Source organism: Ammodytes marinus (genome assembly GCF_949987685.1).
Source record: "Ammodytes marinus genome assembly, chromosome: 3".
NCBI classification, from domain to species: domain Eukaryota; kingdom Metazoa; phylum Chordata; class Actinopteri; order Uranoscopiformes; family Ammodytidae; genus Ammodytes; species Ammodytes marinus.
In genome coordinates this window covers 31493225-31509187 of record NC_137232.1, presented here as the reverse complement: position 1 = coordinate 31509187, position 15963 = coordinate 31493225, and the positions used below count along the sequence as shown (strand labels likewise).

Genomic DNA, 15963 nt, shown 5'->3' with positions numbered 1-15963 from the left:
GTGTGAGAGGCTGAGCCCCATCACTCTGTGTGTCACCCTGTCTGCCTCAATAGCCGCTCCTGTCTCCTGACAGTTATTTTAATCTGCACCCAGCATGGAGCCCGGCTTGAAGCTGTCTTCGTTTTACCTCCTCAAAGCCAAGCACACGGGAGACCACGGACCAGTTACTTCCCCTCCACAAAACCCCACAGCACATTTGCTTTCGATTTTCAAATAGTGCTGATGTCTTCTTGCTTCTTTTTTCTTCTTCTTTTCTTCCTTTTTCAGCAGCGCTACATCAGACTCCGGGACCGTTGAACTTTCCCTTGTCGCAGAGAAAGAGAAGAGCAGGCAGCAAAACCACATAACCCAAGCAGAGGTGCAAACTACTGACTGGATGTTGAAACACATGGCTTGGCTCTGTGGAGCGTTACTCAGATCATCTTGGTTAAAGGTGATGTTAGTAATGCTGTGGCTTTTGTGAAAGTGGTTTTCAGCTGTCAGAAACTGAGCGCTCCATCCCTGAGCCCGGAGCTTTGGGAGAAAATCAGCTAGTGGACCCTGGCACATGAGGGGGCCCTCCGAGGACCATAAACTCTAAACCTAACCCACAATGTCCCAGGTTTACAAAGACTGCTTAGCGAAATCCACAGGAATACCTGCATCACATTGATTAATATTTCTGATTGAAAGAGGTTAAAAAAAGCTTGCAGTTTGACATTTAAAAAAGTTGTTAAGGGTACAGTTTATTTTTTAAGTGCATTTGGACAATACATTTTATTGAATTCAAGTATTTCTTGTCACTGGAGAGCCTTTACTACCAACATTTACTTTTTTCCTGTGTTGTGTGGAGAAAAACAAAAGTTGATGGTTAGCATTACTATATGCCATAACAGCATCCGAAAACCATTTTAAAAAGATATGGGTAATAAAATGACCTTATTTTGAAAATAAAACAACAACATACACACAGAGAGGGACGGCAGGTAACAGAAGAACCATGTATGTCGAAGCAAGGGATGTTTCATAATAAAATGTATTCGAAATACAAATAATTGTTTGATCTAAGTTCTGATTGATGCCCAATATGGTTCAATTACCTTGTTAAATAACTTGAATCTGTAAATATAATGGGGGAGATAAGGAATCAAACAAATGAAAACTGGTGAATATGGTTCATATTTTTTGAATGGTGAAGGTTTAGAAGGCAGATTTTGTGTCCCCATAAATCCAACACATACCATTTAACAGAGGGAATCTTATTGCTTACATATTTCGTATGTGTGTATGTGTGTGTGTGTGTGTGTGTGTGTGTGTGTGTGTGTGTGTGTGTGTGTGTGCGCGCGCGCGCGTTTATTCCCATGCTTATAATTTGTTGATCAAATTCTGTGTTTTGAGTCCACACATGTTCCCAATGTTCTTCTTGAAACTGCATACTCTACCAACACAACAATACAACTCAGACCATCACTTTGTTTCCATACAGATTATTTTAACCTGATTTTATCCTAACAGTGAAACTCTTTCACACAAATGGAATCACCTCAACCTATTTTCAACTACCCTTGTACAAATGACTCATGTAACACTGAATTTGACACAACCAGCTTTCATCTTCCGGCATTAGGAACTCTTTCCATTTATTGACGTTGATGATCATGGGTTTTTATTTTTGCAGTGCGGCGTGTTGGCTGAACAAATACTGCAGCCAAAACTTGCATGCGTTGCACTTCTTTTAGATTTGTGTTTATTGAGTCAGCAGCTGATGCAGGGTTTGGGAGTCTTTTAGAAAATGATATAATTGATGTAAATACCTTTAATGCATTTACCTGTACACAGTCAGCATGGTCGTACAGTGTACTAGTCCCATGTCACCACTGTGATCAGTTTCCATGAATGTGCATTTGATTTAAACAAGGGTGTTTTGTAAAGAACTGTATTTGTATTATATCTCAGGTCGGTCATTTCCTGGCATACCTATGTCAGTGGTGCTACATTGATACATTTTATTTGTATAGAATTGCTAAAATAATTTTTTTTACTGTTCATTTTTCTTATTACGCCCTTGTGTCTTTATCAGCTGTGGTTGTGTTTTGACTCAAATAAAGAGAATAAGAGCCATGAACCAAATAAATAATAATAAAAAACGTCCAGGGTGACCTTTTTTCTTAAATTGTGCACTTTGAATGCAGTGTTGCATGGTATTGATTTCTTTGATTCCTGCGTTGGGTGGGAGGGTACAGCAAGGTACTGAGCAATACTGAGGTAGACATGGGGGGGAGAGAAGTTCCAGCTGTCATAGAGACCTATGGGAACCTGTGTGTGTGTGTGTGTGTGTGTGTGTGTGTCTGTGTGTGCGTGCGTGCCTGTGTGGATATCTACGGCTACTACCAGGCATCTCTCATCAGCCAGAAAAAGGGTCAAGCATTAAGGCCCCTGCCTGCCTCCTTGACAGTAGTCTAAAGTGGTTGGGGGTGTGGGAGGCACCTGAGCATGGCACGCTGGTGGTGTCAGATGTGTGTGTGTGTGTGTTTAGGGTGTCGTTGTCAGAGAGAGGGAGCGTGCTCTCACTGAAGCATTTTTCAAGTGCGCTGGAGCATTCTCTCTCTCTCTCTCTCTCTCTCTCTCTCTCTCTCTCTCTCTCTCTCTCCGATCGGCCAAATGCGGCTCTGGTCTGGCAGGTGCCTGGTCCCAACACGCGCCCCCATATATCCCTGCATCCCGGGGGTGAGTGATGGGTGAACGGACCCTCTGACGGAGGATGGAGCCCCCCCTACCCTCCACCCTGCTCACCGGTGTGGCTGATGGATGTGGGGGCCGCTCCAGCTCGGCCCGTGTTGTGACAAGCAGCAGATGTTCTCCAATAATGTTTATCGGCCAGACCTTCATCTTGGGATGACACACACCTGTTTCAAGTCAAACAGGCCCAGTGAGGCCATCCATCCACACAGATCTGGGTGGCCACTGAACCGATGGATCGGCCCTCCAAAGCATACTGTAGTCTGGGTGCAACAACCGAAGAGCTGGCACGCCAAAAAGGTATCTTATGGTAAGATCAATAAGATTGGTGGGAGGCAGCCAAATATTATGTATGCCTACCTAGCACCACACCTCTGCACAGTTTGAAATAAGGGGTTTCTTTTTTATTTAAGATTCACATAGGAAAAAGGGGCGTATTCAAACATAATTGAAGTTGACTTAAAATGGTCTGACCACTCCAAAAGCCATTTTTTTTTTGTATTTGAACAAAGATGCTCTTTGTGCTAAAAAGGCTTTTGGAGGAAAAAATGGCTCACTCTAGTGTGCATGCTGACTTATCAGGAGAGAGAGAGAGAGAGAGAGAGAGAGAGAGAGAGAGAGAGAGAGAGAAGGGTGCAGGAAACTGGCGATGAAATAGCCCGTAAAAGGTAAGATCGCATCATGGGTACATTTTTGGGCGTAATTAAGCATACGCCACTCTTTGCGAAAGAGATTCTATCACTATCGCTGAGATCATTTCTGCCCCTCTGCGTTGAACCCCGGGTCTCCCAGAAGGCCACAGCGATTTGAACTGCAGTGACAAAGGCTGTCGGCTCAGATAAAGGAATGAGTGGGGGGAAATCATTTCAACACGTCCTGCACCATTTGTTCGCTTGTTGCCTGGAAAAATAAATGTTGAGGCTGCGAAAAGATGCGTATCAAGGAACTCTCCCACACTCTGGAATCCGTGGTGTGAAGGAGGCATCTTTGGTTCTAGACATGTCAAAATGCTTGTGCACTTCACAGTATATACAGTTTATACAGGTATACATTTTTTTTTAGTTTTTGTTGTTGATTTAAATGTAAATTAAATCAATGTTAAGATTGAACTACTAGGTGCACATTAGTACATTCACCACTGGATGGTGCTCAAAATGGAAAAAAAAGTATGGAGGGCACTGAACGTATACCTTTTCATTCAATTGATTTCACATACAGTACATGAATGAATGACCTAAAATATGTTATACTTAACATAATAAAGTTCCCATATTGAGATGGTCCGACACCTAGGCAGACATACCTTTTAAGTTAACATTTCTCCAGCAATACCAAACCTCTAATAATGCACGATTCCTCTACTCCTTCCAATGTGAGCTGGAGGCCTGGATGAGCTACAGTATACTTTCTAATCTGGTTCATGAGCACAAAAGAACAAGATGATTTCAACAGCAGGCTCCAAGTGGCCTCCGCCGCTACCACGCCTATCCTGATTAGACTTTGTCATATTAAAACCATGTGCACTGCTCTGCTCTGCTCTGTCCTGGTCTGTTCCCTGGGACTGCGCTGAGTGTCCATCAATAACACTAATGACCCGTAGCCTCCAGGGGGAAAAACAAACAGTGCAATGAAACCGCAACCTTAAGCTCTGCTGCTTTCTAAGAGGGAGAGAAAGAGAAAGAGAGAGAGAGAGAGAGAGAGAGAGGGCAGGGGAAGAAGAAGGAGAAGAAGAAGAAGAAGAAGAAGAAGAAGAAGAAGAAGAAGAAGAAGAAAGGAGCGAGTCTGACTGGCATGCACACACACACACACACACACACACACACACACATACACACACGCATACAGTACACACTCAGGGGAGGACACCGACAGAGGAGGTGCTGGCATTATTGTAAACACAACAAAAACTTGATGTGATGATTTGTGGGAGTTTCCCCACACCCAAACACGCTTCCCACTTGTGCCAACTGTTCGCAAGCACCAACACTCCCCACCCACCCCATTGCTCCTTAAAGGCTTCTCTCCCACACCCATCCCATGCCTCCCTCTCCGAAAAATGTTTCCCCTGGCGTCTGAGTCAGCACGGGTGCCAAGTCAATCAGCGTGAGAGCTGCCAGCTGTGATGGGTTCTCTCTCCCTCTCTCTCTCCATCTCTCTCTCTCTCTCTTTCTTACTCTGGGGGTGTGATGTATGTTCCAGAGAGTGGGCAGTTACATGCCACACAGGGGCTGGCTGCTCCAAACGGGTGGCAGAGGAAAAGGAAGGGAGGGTGGTGGGCGAAGAGAGAAGTGAGGAGGAGAGGAAGAAAGGCAGAAAGGAGGGGAGGAAAGAAAAAGAGGACGGTGGCTGAACAGGAGCTGTAATGAGGCCTGATGGATTCTGAGGCTGTGCCAGCTGCCCCATTAGCTGAGTGGCTCCGAGCCCCACCTAGCATTGCCCACATTGTGCCCGTAGTACCGTTCACATTCACACATAGCGTACAGGGACAGAGCAGCTTGGGGATCCAGACCACTTTGAGACACACACACACACACACACACACACACACACACACACACACACACACACACACACACACACACACACACACACACACACACACACACACATGCTTTGCATTTAACTAAAACAGATTGCACTGACTAATGCACACTCTTCTGTCTGACTTCCTTCGCTCCTTAAACATACACTTTGTCACACTGTGACACACACACACACACACACACACACACACACACATACACACACACACACACACACACACACACACACACGCACGCACACACACACACACACACACATACACACACACACACACACACACTCATCCAGGGGTCTTGCCAGCCACACTTCAGTACACACTGAGGCCCTTTATGAGAAGCCGTGGGTTAATGACGGCAATAACTCGTCCCAACGCGTTGATTAAGTGTGAGAGGATACATGGGTGACATTGGCATGTGCTAATCAACAGACTGATCAAAACAGCACACGCTCCACAGTTTAACGCTAAGGCTGCCAAACTCTGCCCGAGTGCTCTCCTTCACCCACTATAGCCTACTGCCCACACACACAATGGCGTCGCACACAGTGCCGTCTATTCATAATATTTTGGTTTTCTTTCAAGAGGCAGCAGTGCCTTTGGAACTTTTGTCCCTGGCGAAGTCCTTTACGTAGGTGATGTAATTACACGGGCCATTTGGATTGCAGTGGGGGCCGCTGAGGGCTGGTGGCAAAGTCACTTCCCAGATGCAGTCAAGGTATGATTCCTGTTTGATAAAAGTCTATCAAGTGTACTTTTCTCCGTCTCATATTTGGCATCTCAGTAGCATAACTTGCATCAATATAATGAAACAGGTTAGTGACAATACCAAACTAGAAGTTGAAGTTGTTAGGAAGAATATTCCTCATTATAACAATGGATCAATTGACTGTGCGAAGTGAGAGGGGTTGGCTTGTTGTGAGAAAAGCACCTGACTCTGCTTTTCTTTAACAGCTCTATGGACTTCTGGCCTATTGTTCTTTGAGGCTGCTGTGTCCTTATGTTGGTTTTGTGGCCTCAGAACTCAACTGCTTTGGTTAACAGCATCTTTTTTGTCAGACCGCAGAAGGCAACTCTTTTCAGAAAAAAAAAAATAATACTAGACTAGTCACTGCTAAAGAGATGGATATTTCCATCATGAGTGAGTGGAGACCAGAAAACAAAGCGTTTGAGCTGAGTTAAGGACATTTACAGGCTTACTGTAAAGTAGACAATGAATTTGCAGCTATATATAACTCATACAGAAAATGTTGTATCTCTGCTGACAAGTTCACATAATCATATAGCTTTGAATTAGTCCACAATAGTACAGGTGGCAAAACTCCTACTCGGAACCATTATCACTGCCACTCCATTATGGGCCCTGCGTTTGCACCATCACTATACCTTCGCCGCAGCTGACCTCATCAAAGCTGGACGACCCGTGCTGACCTCATCAACACTGCGTGACCCCGTGTGACCTCATCAAAGCTGGACGCCCCGCGGAGTCCCGAAGGGCTGACGACAGGCCCTAAGAAAACACCCCATCCATTAGGGTGCCAAGAGCACTGTAAATGTGGAGTGTCAGCGCCAGCCATCTTCACTGTCATGCCCAATTCTTCCAACCCCCCACCCCGCCGAAAGCCACTCTGCGGGACAATGGAGCTGCTGAACCTACAGGCCCTCCCAGCCACAATGTCCGCCCACGTTGGCTGGCAGCAGCAGTGACAGAGGGGGGGCGGCCCGGATGGGGAGGCCTGCTGCAGGATGGGACTCTTATTGAGCGTTTGAGCGATGAGCCAGGTCATCACATCTACCAAACTCATCCATCATGCCCCACAAACGGACACAAATAAAGAGGACACATTCCTGCCTCCGCTCCCACTACCACATTCAAGCTCCACTCGGGCCCTTTCTCTGCTTCCCTTTCCCAATATACCAAGCCAAAAGCCCGGGGTAAGAAACAAGAGGACCAGAGTTCAGGCTCTCGGAGGCCATGGGAGCGCCAGAAGAAAGCGCCAGGTGGTTTTCTGACTCACGTCTCTTAGTATAAATGTCTGTTTGGGTCCAAAATGATGGGCAGCCAGAAGGCTTATATGGAGAGGGGAGGTGTGGGGGGGAGATGGCAAAACAAAAGGGTGAGTAAAATGTTTTAAAGGAGAAATAAAGAGAGAATGGCAGACAAGTCAATCCACATTGTAGTCCTTTATTTCTTAGTTGTTCCTCCCACAGTATTGAATTGAAATGCATAACAGTTACATTGTAGAAAGCATTAAAACAAAGTACCTCAACTTGCTGATTACTTTTTAAAATCGATTATAAACAAAACAACGACAAAAACAAACAGAAAAATCTGGTCCCTCAAAATGGGAGAATAAATGAAATGAATCTGTTATTTATCATACGTCTGGCACAAGGGATTAACATGAACCAAACGTCACACAAGCTTGCAGACAACCGTAGAAAATGTCAGACACAGATCTTACCAGACCAATCATGCGTTTATGAAGAAATTATACCTGGCTTCTTTCTTTTTTTTTTGTATTCATTCTTTATAATGTTTTAAATTTTTTACAATTGAATCATTAAATTGTCATAGAAAAAAAAAAACCTAAGTAATATCTATTCATCGACCGGTTCCATTAGAAGAATAAGGAGTGAAGTGTATGTTTAATACTATCCGGCACTCAAATGTAATCTACAAACCCCATTGAATTCTGGGATAGGCCCTGGTGAGGAATCTCCCCTTCACCTGGGCTAAGAGCAGTGCTATTCAGTAAACAAACTACAGTTTGCCAAGAAATAAATACAGTTCTCAACATACAACAGCAAATAACAACAACAACACCAAAAAAAAAAAAAAAATCATGATTGTCTAAAAAATGAAAGACACACGAGCATGGAGTAGCTAACGACTAGCATTCAGGCTATTTAGTGGTATTGTTGGCTGACTAGGATGGATTCAAAAGTTTTGAAAAAAGACATTTGCCCCTTTAGAGAACAACAATGAACTTCAGCACTGGCTACTTATCTCAGTAAAAAAAAACCTAAAAAGACAATCTATTTAAATCTTTTCACAGATAGCGCAGGCGGGCAGGATGGAGTGCAGTGGAGAACAGTTGGTAGACACTTGTGTACAGTGCTATGATTGTGCAGACACACGCAGCTATGAAACGCAGATGGGAAACTGGCCTGATTTCAGTTTTTTAACAATTACTTTTTTTTTATTTGTTCTTCAATGACTTCAGTGATATTCAAGCACCGCTAGCGCTGTCCTTACATGGAGCGGTTTTCATTTGAACTGAGGCTGATAAAACCCCACCCTTCATTTTTTATCATCAAGTACATGTATTTACGAGAAACACCTGTGGATCTCTGGGGGTTAAAGGGAATTATTTTAATACATTTTAAAGATACTTTTTTTCGTCAGATGAGCCCAGATTCTTTATGTACAGTGAAACATACGAAGCTGGAACTTGTGTCTTAGAGACACAACCAAACTCTCCCTCTCAGAGTAAAATGTTCTCCTTTGCTCTGCATGTGCTGGGCCAATAAATGCAGTCCAGCAAATAAGACATCAGCACATCCATCTTTCATGTTCAACCAGCTGCCTTCGCTGTGCAAAACATAGAAATTCAGCAGAATAAATACAGCTATTATTACTTAGCATTATTATTTTCACCACAATCATCACCATTTGCTATCATCCTGGTTGGTGTTAATGTAAGAAATCAATTTTTTAAGGTCTCAGAGGGACATCTAGTTTTTTCTATCTCTTGGGTTTGGTGGGGGGGGGGGGGGCTAGGGCTGGGGCTGGGCTTGGTTCTTCTTGTTAGGCGCTCCGCTCAGCAGTCAGTTGGGCTGTGGTTCTGCTCAGCAGTCACTCTGTGGACAATCAGGGCCCCTGCAATGGGCCAATGGGCTCCCACAGTGCCATAGGTCAGATTTGGGGGGAGGGGGGGTTTGAAAGGTGAAAGGGGAAAGCGCAAAGGGGTCTCTGTCATCATCATACATGGCTGAGGGACTGGATGGCACTGGATTCAGCAGCAGCCCGGGCCAGACTGTGCCACATGGTGGCCGGGTTGTGGGAGGCCGGGTGGAGAGAGTCCTTCTCAGCCAGAGACAGCATCATGGCATACGCCTGTGGAGCGATGGGAGATGGATCAGATTTAACTACCATGTGTAAAATGTAAATATGTACATTGGATTAGGTAAACAGGCTTGCATACTTATGAACTATCTCTGTTTCTTTTTTTACCTGAGACTTAGATTTCCTAAAGAGCGGCTGTTTGACGGCCTCAGTCAGAGTGGGAGAGCCAAAGGATCCGTCGTCATCGTCCCCGTCACTCAGCTCACTCTCCTCCAGCTTACGCATCTCCGAGAAGTGACGGATATGATCCAAGGCCGAGTAGCCCCCCTGCTCTTCCTCATCCTTAAAGCTGAGGGGGGTCAAGCAGAACATTTCAAATAAGGACATTTTCTAGACACTTTTTGACATGACTTTATCATTTACACAAAGAAATGATCATGTTTAAGGTGCATGAATGTACCTCCTAGGAGAGGTTTTGCAGTTGAGGTTTAAGTCGTTGGGCCCGCTAAAGTCCATCTCGTCCTGTGTGATGTCATCACTGAGGTTGCCGGGTAACACCGCCTCGTCTTCCTGTTTCCCCGGACTAGGCTCCTCCCCTTCCTCTTCATCAGCACCAAGCTCCTCCCCTTCATCCTCCTCCAGGTCACCTGACCCATGGCCGGACATCAGCGGCTTCTCCTCTTCGAACGGACCGCCGTTTAACCTGCGGACCAAGGAACATTGATTTGATCAATACAGCTTGATAAAGAATAAATGCTAGTGACTATATTTATTAGCTGTACATTACACATTGTGCTTTTATGTTTAAAAAAGAGTATTCAAGGGGGGGGGAGCTGGTGGTGTATTGGTTAGAGTGCCCCCCTCCATAGAGGCTCAGTCCTCAGAAGCAGCAGACTACGGTTCAATTCCGGCCTCGTGGTTATTCTCTGCATGTCATTCCCCTCTCTACCCCATTTCGACTCCGTCTCACCAAACTATTTAATAAATAGCATCACATTTGCTAAAACAAAATCTAATCTAAATCTAAAAAATACTGAATTTTTCTGGTGTTTGATAAGTTAGTACCGTATAAAGAACAAGACGATGCAGTGAAAACTATACATACATTTAATGTGCTGTAAGTACTCCGAGCTGGACTTTGTCTTTGGTTAACAGCAAGTTCTAGTGAGAAAGCTTTCTCTATATAAACAAAAACAATGTAGCGTGTGTGAGTGTAACGTAAAAGCAGAGAACGGTGGATCTGAGGCAGGACATGGCAGCTGGGAATGGAGAGAGCCGGATTCCCGTTTGTCATCGGGGCTCCGGGGCCCCTTTGGGCACAGCAGCAGCACTACTGGGGCTTGATGGTTGCAAGCACTTAACTGGAGTGCTGTGCCTCTCTCCTTGTTTATTTTCCCTACTATCTCGTATTCATCTAATAGGCAAAATATTTAGCTGACAGCCCCATTTGCTGGGAGAGTTATGAGAGTGTTGCCAACCCGGGCCCATTCTTCCATCCCAGCGGAGGGAGAAAGAGAGAGAGAGAGAGAAAGAGAGGGCTAGCTATCCAAACTGCCCGAGTCTTAATCTGTCCCTCTGTCTCAGCGCCACAGGAAAACCACCATTTGGGTAAATCATCTGGAACCACATTAAGACTGATTCACTAATTACACTCCGGGACGTCTTTCGTCAGCTCCCAAAAATGCCATTTCTCAACACAAAGGATTCAGAGAGATGAGATGAGGCCTGAGAAGTGGGCGAATTGGAGAAGTAGATATAGGAAACTAAAGCCATCAAACACATCACCACATAATTATAGAATGCTTATAAACAGGATACCTGCACTGGATTTTTGAAAGGGATACACATTTGAGTGTGCAGTGAGGAAGGGGAATGTTGCATGATTATATTTAAGCACTATACAGAATCCTCATCATCTTTCCTCTTCCATCAGCAGCTGATAACATTATGCTTAGTTTGGACAGAGCTCCTGCCGGGGATGGAGTGTTCTGACACAGGCTGACAATGTGGGGATATCGTGGCCGTGTGTTGAGCTTGCGTGGCTGAGAAAAGGGACTAGCTCCAAAAGAGAGAGAGAGAAAGAGAGAGCGAGAGAGCTCTGTGATTATGAAAACAGATTCGCTAATTACGCTTTCAAACGTGGTAATTTGCCGGGGATAAAGTATCTATCAGAAGTAGTCAGGAGCACAGCACTTTGAAAGGAAACACGGGCCGACCCTGTGACCCCACCCCCTCTAGCCCTCTTCCTGTAGGCAGACATGTTGGTTCCAGATGTGCTGCTGGGCTAACTGCTTCACCCCCCCCCCCCTCCTCCCTCCTCCCCTTTCCCCATCCCTCCACTCCTGCTCTCACAGGCCTTCTGCACAATCATACACCAGTCTGAGAGATCTCTATCTGGGACCCACAATCTGCCCCAGTGATCACACACCAACGTGAGGCACAGGGAAAACAAACTGGGAGAGACCTGAGCAGACCTCTCTCGTTGCTATCCGACCCCATCGCGACTCCCTAGACTTTATTTGCATAATGCTCAGACGTGGTTGCACGCATGCACACAGATATCTGTTCGTACGTGTGGTCAAAAAAGGCAACTGATACAAAGAGCTCCTGCTGCACGTTTTTTTCCCCCCAAAAAACAACTGCCGTTATCTTAAATGTCATCACAGATGATTGCTCTCAGCTCTCAAGACCTTTTTCAGCATATTGTGATAATTAGCATCAAGGACCAGCTGGGTGGTATTTAAAATGCAATAGTGTACAATGGGCTGATAGCAGCTGACCCATTATTCATACTTACTACAAAAATGTTAATGTAGTCACAATGAATGCGTAATGTCTACACTTTGTAATAATGAATGAGTTCAACATGCAGTAAGGTAGGTTAGATTAGTTATAGTTTCAGATTGTATTTAAATCGGGCCCTCATCTTTCCCTGCTCTTGAGATGTGGTAAATGAGAAACCTGGATGAGCCACGTGCTCACTGCTATTTGTCAATAAACAAGACTGTTCAGCCCTGTATATCTGATCAGAAAAGAGAGACAGAAATGAACACATTAAAAGAAGTGCCCTTACCCTTCCTCAGAGGGGTCCGGGGAAGTCTGGTTCTGGCCAGAGTTGCTGATGAAGTTTCTTATTTCATTGAAGTAAGAGTCTTCCTTGTCATCCAATATGGCACTGCCACTGTCCAGCTCAGACCTTGGAGAAGACATTGCGGTGCCTGCAGAAATAATAAAATGAAAATCCATTGAGTTTGTTTTTAATACACTTTTTGGTCCTTTCCAAGTATCTTCTATTATGTTACTCTATCACAGTGTGACACATTCTCTATGTGATGGTTCCAATGCTTCGAGGTAAATTACAGTGAGTGAAATATTCACATCCAAATTTTGCCAAATGATGTGATAATGCACCCGTTACATCACTGGGTCAAAAACTGGATTGTACATGATATACTTGATGTCATTGGAAACCCTTGAGATCTTGACTACAACTTTGAAAAAAAAAATATATGAGTTTTGGCAATGCTTGGTCACACGAAATGCATTTGTAATAATGGGATGTGCCAAAGTGTCTCCGAGAGGTGAAATGTTTTGTTATTTAAACTGTGGGAAAAGAGCTTTTCCTCTTAATCAATCTCAGTCTATTGTCGTTGTGTTGACGGTTGGGGGGGACATATTGTTTGAGGCAGCAAAACGAAAGCTTGGCAGATAACTGATTTCACACTTGATAGAGTGAACATCGAGTCCGATTGATTGTAAAATCTCCTCTGCGGAGTGTTGCTTTCAGCTGCTTGGCCAGAGTGATGCAACCTATCAAATCCATAAGCACTGCTGCTGATCAACGCAAAACACTACTCCTTAAAAAAAAAAAATTGTGCTGTTGCAGAAGTATAGATGACAGATTTATATAGTTTAATTTTTCAGCTTCTGAAATTGACTCCAATCATGTGAAATGTATGTTTTATATTATTTCCGAAGACGGATTTCATTAAAACAATGGATTCCTATGACACAAATCAGAAAAGTAGGTGTATTTTTTCTCTAAAATATGGAGGAAATATGGCTTCAACAGCTGGGATAACTCTAATCTTTCCAATCATTTAAAAAAATGTGGCCTCAACGAGCTGTACTTTGTATTTGTTTTTGTTTGTTTGTAAGTATTGTTTGTATATTTGTATTGTTCTTGTTGAGAATAAGAGAAAACAATAGATATATTATTTAAAAAAAAAAAAAAATGTATGTCCAAGCCTTTCTCACCTGACAAGTTGCCATTCTCGTGCTTCTTGAGGTGCCGGTCCAGGTTGGTCTGTTGTCCAAAGCAGCGGTCACACAGGTGACACTTGAAGGGCTTCTCCTTGTTGTGGATGTTGCGAATGTGACGTTGCAGGTTGGAGGAGATGCTGAAGGAGCGGTCGCAGTATTTACACCTGCAGGAAATAGAAGGGGAGGCATCTCCGCTTTAGACAATTTACGGAATGAAAAAAAAAAAACAGCAAAAAAAAAAAGAGCACAAGCTGCAACTGTACTGTATAATGAATCAGGAAGCCGTGGTCTGTTCTGTGGGAAACATAATTGGGATACATATAATGTGACACACACACACACACACACACACACACACACACACACACACACACACACACACACACACACAAAGAAGAACAAACGCACATGCACACACATGCACATGAACACACACACACACACACACACACACACACACACACACACACACACACACACACACACACACACACACACACACACACACACACACACACACACACACACACACACACACACACAGACAGTCCCAGCAGTCCCAGACATGATGGAGGAGCTTGTTTAAGGTGAAACAGCTCTTGCCTCTTATCTCCGGCCAGCTCAATAAAATTGCATTCTTCTCCCACAAAATAAGCACGCAACAGATTGGGTTCTTAGCCCTGCAAAAAAATTAGGAGCCTCTTGCCAAGTTTCTCCATGCAAAATTATACGAGAAGATTACATCTTTTCTTCTGGTGGAATTAGCTCGCTCGATTGGCTCTCCCTCAGGAACCCCCCTCTCCCCCCCCCCCGGTTATCTCCACAAAATAAAAAAATTACAATAAACAGCGGTGATCTTTAATGGCATGCCAGCGTGTGTGTACTGCAGGCTATCAGGCCGGGGCAGTAGAGGGCCTGCGTCTGTCTTTCTCCCTCCCCTGTGGTCGGCAGCAGGCCTCCTCCGAGCTCTTTGGGCCAACATTCCACTACCTTAGTAACTACAAAGCCAGTGCAGTGCTGGCTAGAGAATGACTCATTATCTGAACGTAGTAAAATGTGCAATATTCATTTATTAACATGTGTATACTGTGCTGTTGCTGCATTGATACTTCCCCCCTTCAGCAGCACCTGGGAAGGCTGTGCAGGGTTGACGTTGGACATCAGGGGAGACTTGAGCCATTATAAAACAAAATGCATAGACGCATTTGTGCATCTTTTTTAACCCACATTTTTTTGCGATAACCTTTTTAAGTTGGCAAGAAAAGCTTCACTTGGTGCGAAGCGGCGAGTAGCTAGTACAGGCTTGCTAGATCACTTGGAGTCTGGCCCTAATATATATACGCACACAAGAGAAATGACCACAGCTGCCGGCCCTGGACATCTGCCCGACATCCTCCATCACCCCAATTTTTCACCAAACTTCCTCCCTCCCTTCCTCTCTTCTCTGCTCTCTTTCTAACCGGCCCCCCCTCCCGCCCCCCCGACCCCCTCTTTCCTTGTCACCCTGGCGATGGACACAATTTCTCATCAAGGCAAATTATTTAGCAGTAGGATAATTATTCCCGGCTTTCTTTTTACAGCCAAATGAAAACAGACATAAACTCTATAGTTCTAACTATACATGGTTAACAAATGAGCTGCATCTCTCTCTGCCTTGATAAAATGCATTCACTGCTCCCACTCTATTTTTGTGGTGGGAAAAAATGTGTTCTTTACTGGGGATGCGCTATTGTGCAAACCAAATTCTTGATGGAGAGACAATGATTTCCCCTTCAGCAGTACAGCAAGTGTACGTACTCTTTAAAAAGTGAGTAGGACAGATGAAGGGATCAATACACACACACACACACACACACACACACACACACACACACACACACACACACACACACATCCTCAGGTGACAGTACATGTGTGAACGAGGCTCTTCAGATGTGTATACATAGTCTTACCTATATGGTTGCTCTCCTGTATGAGTTCTGAGGTGGCGGGTCAGGTTGGCAGAGCGAGGGAATATTTTCCCACAATATCTACAAAAGATATAACAACAATATATTTAGGCACGGTTTACCTGTATTCCTTTTCTCTCACATGAAGGTATTCAACACAAGCACACAATTATCTTCAATAAAATAATGTGAATCTATGGCCTACATAACAAAAAATGACAACACAATTTGTAGAAAAGCAGTTGCCGTAGATAGATACCTGCATGTGTAGCGCTCCTTGCCCTTGCGCAGCAGTGTCTCTGGCAGGGCCGAGGGCGGGGCTCTGAAGTCAAACATGGAAGGGACGGAGCGCAGCAGGTCACCAGACTCTGGCTTCAAGGAGCCAAAAGTCTCCAACTTCTCCGCCATGTTCTCAATGGCCGACA

General features: G+C 44.5%; 2 protein-coding genes across 10 annotated transcripts in view; one reads left to right on the top strand and one right to left on the bottom strand.

The window, feature by feature from the left end:
* egfem1 (EGF-like and EMI domain containing 1) overlaps positions 1-2069 on the top strand; it is a 59548-nt gene extending 57479 nt beyond the window's left edge. Inside the window, exon 38 of one of the 2 annotated variants that reach the window (XM_080053603.1) lies at positions 271-2069. In XM_080053603.1, coding sequence (XP_079909729.1) covers positions 271-347 — 77 coding nt within the window. In that variant the 3' untranslated portion in view covers positions 348-2069. Of the gene's footprint in view, positions 1-267 lie in introns of both variants that reach the window. The other variant, XM_080053602.1, reaches the window with a different exon arrangement.
* A 5357-nt stretch (positions 2070-7426) lies between these two features.
* mecom (MDS1 and EVI1 complex locus) overlaps positions 7427-15963 on the bottom strand; it is a 138943-nt gene continuing 130406 nt past the window's right edge. For all 8 annotated transcript variants that reach the window (XM_080052449.1, XM_080052451.1, XM_080052452.1 and 5 more), the window contains 7 exons: positions 15798-15963; positions 15542-15619; positions 13584-13753; positions 12400-12544; positions 9787-10029; positions 9495-9675; positions 7427-9377 (listed from right to left, as the gene is read on the bottom strand). The exon at positions 15798-15963 is cut by the window's right edge and continues 1 nt beyond it. In XM_080052449.1, the coding sequence (XP_079908575.1) occupies positions 9243-9377; positions 9495-9675; positions 9787-10029; positions 12400-12544; positions 13584-13753; positions 15542-15619; positions 15798-15963 (1118 nt within the window). In that variant the 3' untranslated portion in view covers positions 7427-9242. The remainder of the gene's footprint in view (positions 9378-9494; positions 9676-9786; positions 10030-12399; positions 12545-13583; positions 13754-15541; positions 15620-15797) is intronic.